Source organism: Salvelinus sp. IW2-2015, unplaced genomic scaffold (assembly GCF_002910315.2).
Source record: "Salvelinus sp. IW2-2015 unplaced genomic scaffold, ASM291031v2 Un_scaffold2303, whole genome shotgun sequence".
Taxonomy (NCBI): Eukaryota; Metazoa; Chordata; class Actinopteri; order Salmoniformes; family Salmonidae; genus Salvelinus; species Salvelinus sp. IW2-2015.
In genome coordinates, this window is record NW_019943629.1 from 101,634 (window position 1) to 108,741 (window position 7,108).

Consider the following 7,108-nt stretch of genomic DNA (forward strand, 5'->3'; position numbering starts at 1 on the left):
CAATGACTTACGACAGAATAAACAAGCTCGTGAATATTTGTCTAAACTTCTTACTCACTCCAGTCAGCAGATGGCGACTTAATTATTTCAGGTTGATGCCTCTTGCGTGACGTATAATCTAGTGAGCGGGACGCTCTTCAACAGCGACAAGGCTATTGATTCAACCACTCGCCAGCCAACATAAAACCGAAATATTGACGTTTTCTTGGCAATTTTTTCGTATATTAATCTCGGAGGTTAAACACAATTATGTTTACGTATCTACTGTTTACTCGAAAGTTATTGCTTGTTAACTTTGACAAAAACGTGTAAGTTTGACTGAGCTAGCACTAGCCTTGTCGCTAATGCTAACTAGCTAACGTCCCCGACCATGAGCTCACTAAGCTACTCCCCACTTCTAAAGAAGAGGAGGTCTGCTGGTCGGAGAAAGAAGCTCTGGACTGAACATCATCGTAAAAGAAGAAGAGGAGGATATTAGAGTGAAAGGAGAGGAGGAAGATTTCAGAATAAAACAGGAGGAAGAGGATGCTCTCACATTAAAAGAAGAGGAGATGTTTACAGTGAAAGAAGAGAAAGAACATTTGCAGTGAAGAGGAAGAGGGCTATTTCAATAAAAGGAGGAGGAGACGATATTGGGGTTAGGAAGATGAACAGAAGATCTGATTAACATCAGTGAGACTGGTTTAAAAACAGGGGGGAAAAACTCAACACTTGTTAAACTAATGTGTGTTTTTTTTAAAAATCCGCAGATGGAACCATGGAATTCAGACATTAAAACCAGGGATGTAGCGGACCGTAAAGCACTTTCAACACCTTTTATTTGAGAAATGTGTGTTTACTTACCTTTTTATTTTGTTAACTGGCTTTTACCCACTTAATGCGTTCCCAGTGTTGACCACAGCTCAGAACGTTTATATCTTGATCTGAGTTCTAATCGCGTCTGCCTCTTAGCCAATGAGTGGAATCATGAACGGTTGTTGTAAACGGATGTGAAATGGCTAGCTAGTTAGCGGGTACGCGCTAACAGCGTTTCAATCAGTTACGTCACTTGCTCGAAACCTAGAAGTAGTGGTTCCCTTGCTCTGCAAAGTGCTTACATTTACATTAAGTCATTTAGCAGACGCTTATCAGACGGACAATCTACCAAGTATAACTCAGGGGGTGGAGGAATAATATCCCATTGTCACATTAGAATGTTTTATTTATTTAATTTTCAATCAGCAACATGTTAAAAAGGTTCAAGAGGATGTAGCCCTGTAATACTGTTGAGATTTTCAACAGATTAAGTCAAAACTGTAAGCATGAAACATTCATGGTCTTCTTGTTTAGCAACCCAGTGAAGATTTGGGCTTATTGTCCTGCTGAAGGTGAAAATACTCTCCCTGCCTTTGGCATAAAAGCAGACTTGAGCAGGTTTCCTCTAGGATTTTGTCTGTGCTTAGCTCCATCCCCATTTATTTTCATCCTGAAAAATCCAGAGAAAAACTCCCTAGTCTTTGCAGGTGTCAGACATACACATAGCATTATGCAGCCACCACCACCACGCTTGAAAATAATGAGGCAGTTACTCAGTGATGTGTTGTGTTTGATTTTACCCAAACATAAGGCTTTAGGCCAAAAAGTGTATTCCTTTGCTGTTTTACCCCAGTATAGTCAGTGCCTTGTTGCATACATGATGGATATTCTGGAATATTTGCATCTGTATTTTGTATTCTTTCTTTTCACTCTGTCATTTAAATCACTACAATGTTGTTGATCCATCCTCAGTCTTCTCCCATCACAAGCCAGTGAACTCCAGAGCTGTTTTAAATCACCAGTGGCCTCACGGTGACATCCCTATAGATGCTAATTTCCTTGTAAAAGATCTTGCCACGTGCTTCTCCCGCGTGCATATAGTCTACTCTATTTAATTGAGACCAATGCTCACCTGACCAATGGCTCATGTCCCTAAGGTTTCCATCTTTCCTGCAGCTCAGTTCAGAAGGACGACTGCATCTTTGATGTGTCTGGGGGTTTAATACATCATCTACAGCATCCTTATGAACTTGACCGTGCTTAAATATATATCCAACGTCTGATTGGTTATTGTTACCCATCTACCAATCACTGTGCTTAAAGACATATCCAACGTCGATTGGTTATTGTTACCATCTACTAATCACTGTGCTTCTTTGAGGCTTTTGAAAAGCTCTCTGGTCTTTGTAGTTGAATCTGTGCTTGAAATGTAATAGTTGACTGAGGGCTGTACAGATGTTATATGGGGGACAGAGGAAAGGGTTAGTCATTCAACAATCATGTCAACCTATTATTTCACAAAGAGTCCATGTAACATTATTATGTGATTTGTTAAGCCACATTGTACTTATAAACAAAGGGACTGAATACTTAGGCAACACTATTTCTAGAATGTTCTTTTCACTTTGACATTATGGAGTATCTGTAGATCAATGACAAAACAAAAAGCAATGACATCTATTTCAATCCCACTTGTAGCGCAAGACAATTTGTGAATAAAGAAATTCAAAGAGTGTGTGTCTGTAGGCGCTGTAAAGTGGCCACCAGCAAAAACAACAGCAAGGGATCCAAATGCAGCCTATAACAGGACTGAATGTTATGACATGTTGCAAAGACTGGCCTGAGGTTATTGAGGGATTGATCCAGATTAGGAAGACAGTTTATTTAATGGAGGTTTCATTCAGGTTTTCTGTTTAACCAAATACTCTGTCTTAGCAGGAGAGAGACCAGACTCTCACTCTGACAACGAGAAGAGTCCTTCAGGGGAACCAGACCCAGAGACGCCCAAACCAGCAGGACCACACACTGCTCTCAATGTGGAAACACTTTTTCTACGTTAGGGAATCTAAAACGCATGAGATGGCACACACAGGAGAGAAGCCTTTCCAATGTTCCCAGTGTGATAAGAGTTTTACCCAGATAGGGAGCCTGAAAAGGCATGAAGGAATACACAAAGAAGGGAGGAAAACCTACCACTGCTCTCAGTGTGGAAAGAGTTTTACCCAGATAGGGAGCCTGAAGACACACAAGACAATACACACAGGAGAGAAGCCTTTCCAATGTTCCCAGTGTGATCAGAGTTTCACCCAGATAGGAAACCTGAATAGGCATGAAGGAATACACACAGGAGAAAAGCCCTACCAATGCTCCAAGTGTGAAAGAGATTTTTGCGATCACAGTACCTAAAATCACATGAGATGACACACACAGAGGAAAAGTCTTTCCACTGCTCCCACTGTGGAAAGAGTTTTACTCAGTTACGGAGCCTGAAAAGACATAAGAGGACACACAAATGAGAAAGCACTACCACTGATCCATTGTGGAAAGAGTTTTACTCAGTTAGGAGAGTCTGAAAATGCATAAGAGAAGACACTCTGGAGGACAGACATACCACTGCTCTCATTGTGGAAAGATATTTCCCAGTCAGAGGACCAGAAGTCACATGAGAGAATAGAGAGCTGTGTTCTGACTTATGTTTTTGACTGAGAATTTGTGTTTTTGGTTATGCCACATTAAATCATATTGTTTATAATAAATCAGTCTCTATTCCTTATGCAATTATGTTCCTCCAACTCCCCTGAGTGCCTCTGTCAATTCAACAGCTATTTATATGCAGTAATCATGTGCCTATGAACCAGAGTTTAACACTGAGACGGTTTGCCCTCGTAAGAAGTCTCCACTGTGTGCATATCACCCTGCACTAACGTTAATAACATGAGCATAGTCTACTTCCCAAATCAAATGGTATTGGTCACATCACGTGTTAGCTGATGGTATTGGTCACATACACGTGTTAGCTGATGGTATTGGTCACATACACGTGTTTAGCTGATGGTATTGGTCACATACACGTGTTTAGCTAGTGGTATTGGTCACATACACGTGTTTAGCTGATGTTATTGTCACATACACGTGTTTAGTGATGTTATTGGTCACATACACGTGTTTAGCTGATGGTATTGGTCACATACACGTGTTTAGCTGATGTTATTGGTCACATACACGTGTTTAGCTGATGGTATTGCGGGTGTAGCGAAATGCTTGTAACGATTCGAATCTGAGGAAAGTGCTACAAAATAGTCCACGTAACACGTGTAACCTTAGCGACAAGGTCCGATATTCAGTAGTCGCTAGTCACGGATAAATCACATACTATCTCTGAAACTCACTTAGAGAATACCTTTTGATGAACCAATGGCGGCAATACATGGTTACGAGTCTATAGAAGAGACAGAATGCCATGGGGGTGGTGTCTCTTGTTTATACTCAGTATATTCCTGTTAAACTCGGAGAGGATCGGAGGTCAAATGCTGTTGAAGTCTTATGGCTACAGGTTCACCTACCTAAAGCCCATTCTGGTGGAAGTTGCTATAGAGCCACCAAGTGCTAACAGTCAGTATCTGGGTAACGTGTATTGAAATGCTTGTAATGTATGTGATGTCAACAGAGGTATATTTTGTGAGTGACTAAATATTTAACTGGTTTTCATCAAGCTGTTCACTCAAAAAAACGCTTCCAACTGTAACCAGTGCCTGCATCCTGGTCAGGTTATCAGTCAACCTACCAGGGTATTTACAAACAGTACAGGAATGAAATCATCCACAGTATTGATCACATCTTTACTAATGCTGCAGAAATTGTTTGAAAGCAGTATCCAATCCATCGGATGTAGTGATCACAATATAGTAGCCATATGTAGGACAACTAGAGGCTGGGCCTAACATAGTGTATAAGAGGTCATACAAAGGTTTGTAAAATTCCTGATATTACGCAAACCAGACGACACAATGTTCTTGTTTATAAAAATGTACGGAAAGCCAAAGGGCTCACTCCAACACTAAGGCATCATTTACAAACATAGTATTTGTGTTTTGTGAGTCCACCAGATCAGAGGCTGACAACGCATTTTATCGATAAATAAATGAACTGCCTGAGCATTCATAACGTAACGAGTACTTTGGGTGTCAGGGAAAGTGTATGGAGTAAAAAGTACTTTATTTTCTTTAGGAACGTAATCAAATCAAATGTTATTTGTCACATGAGCTGAATACAACAGGTGTAGACAGTGAAATGCAAGCCCTTAACCAACAATGCAGTTTTTAAAAAACAGTCACATGACTTCTCAATTTACAGTAGGTTTGCCAATTGGCTGTGCAGCCAGACTTAATTGCCATTCCTTTTGCATCATCCCTCTCAACCGTACCATTTTTCTATTCCTCATCAATTCACAAGGTTTGGACAGTTTTTACAGTCATTTTCTTATCGGGTGCATGCTTATTAGTAACTGGGATAAGCAATTTCATAAACGTGTCAAGGGCAGCGTCTGGTTGCTCCTCATTACACACCACGGACCAACAAATATTATTTACATCTTCAACATAGGAATCACTACAAAACCTCTTGTATTACCAACAAATATTCTTTACATCTTCAACATAGGAATCACTACAAAACCTCTTGTATTACCTCTTATACACTATGTTTGGCCCAGCCTCTAGTTTTCCTACATATGGCTACTATATTGTGATCACTACATCCGATGGATCTGGATACTGCTTTCAAACTAATTTCTGCAGCATTAGTAAAGATGTGATCAATACATGTGGATGATTTAATTCCTGTACTGTTTGTAAATACCCTGGTAGGTTGACTGATAACCTGAMCCAGGATGCAGGCACTGGTTACAGTTGGAAGCGTTTTTTTGAGTGAACAGCTTGATGAAAACCAGTTAAATATTTAGTCACTCACAAAATATACCTCTGTTGACATCACATACATTACCAAGCATTTCATACAYGTTACCCAGATACTGACTGTTAGTACTTGGTGGTCTATAGCAACTTCCCACCAGAATGGACTTTAGGTGAGGCAGGTGAACCTGTAGCCATAAGACTTCAACAGCATTTGACCTCCGATCCTCTCCGAGTTTAACAGGAATATGACTGAGTWTAAACAGAGACACCACCCCCATTGGCATTTCTGTCTCTTCTATAGACGTCGTAACCATGTATTGCTACCATTGGTTCATCAAAAGGCATTCTCCAAGTGAGTTTCAGAGATAGTATATGAATGTTATCCGTGACTAGCGACTTACTGATATCATGAACCTTGTCGCTAAGGTTACACGTGTTAACGTGGACTATTTTGTAGCACTTTCCCCAGATTCGAATTGTTACAAGCATTCCGCTACACCCGCAATAACATCAGCTAAACGCGTGTATGTGACCGATAACATTTGATTTGGGAAGTAGACATGCTCATGTTATTAACGTAGTGCCAGGTGATATGCACACAGTGAGACTTCTTACGAGGGCAAACCGTCTCAGTGTTAAACTCTGGTTCATAGGCACATGATTCTGCATTATAATAGCGTTGAATTGACAGAGGCACTCAGGGGAGTTGGAGGAACATAAATTGCATAAGGAAATAGAGACTGATTTATTATAAACAATATATTTAATGTGGCATAACCAAAAACACAAATTCTCAGTCAAAAACATAAGTCAGAACACAGCTCTCTTATTCCTCATGTGACTTCTGGCCTCTGACTGGGAAAATATTCTTCCACAATGAGAGCAGTGGTAGTCTTCTCCAGAGTGTCTTCCTTATGCATTTTCAGGCTCCCTAAACGATAACTTTTTCACAATGGAATCAGTGGTAGGGTTTCTCATTTGTGTCCTCTTAGTCTTTTCAGGCTCCGTAACTGAGTAAAACTTTCCACAGTGGGAGCAGTGGAAAGACTTTTCCTCTGTGTGTCATCTCATGTTGATTATTACTTGTGATCGCAAAATTCTTTTCACACTTGGAGCATTGGTAGGGCTTTCTCCTGTGTGTATTCCTTCATGCCTTTCAGGTTTCCTATCTGGGTAAACTCTGATCACACTGGAACATTGGAAAGGCTTCTCTCCTGTGTGTATTGTCTGTGTGTTTTCAGGCTCCCTAATGTAAATTTCCCACACTGAGCAGCAGTGGTAGGTCTTCCTCCCTCTTTTATGTATTCCTTCATGCCTTTTCAGGCTCCCTATCTGGTAAAACTCTTATCACACTGGGAACATTGAAAGCTTCTCTCCTGTGTGTGCCATCTCATGACGTT

The 7,108-nt window shown here is 40.5% G+C and overlaps 1 protein-coding gene across 1 annotated transcript in view; it reads left to right on the top strand.

Annotated features, from left to right (window-relative positions):
- The window catches only part of LOC112073578 (zinc finger protein OZF-like), a 104,961-nt gene extending 101,627 nt beyond the window's left edge, over positions 1-3,334 (top strand). Inside the window, exon 2 of the mRNA XM_070440206.1 lies at positions 2,734-3,334. Coding sequence (XP_070296307.1) covers positions 2,734-2,855 — 122 coding nt within the window. The 3' untranslated portion in view covers positions 2,856-3,334. The remainder of the gene's footprint in view (positions 1-2,733) is intronic.
- Positions 3,335-7,108: the final 3,774 nt, after the last annotated feature.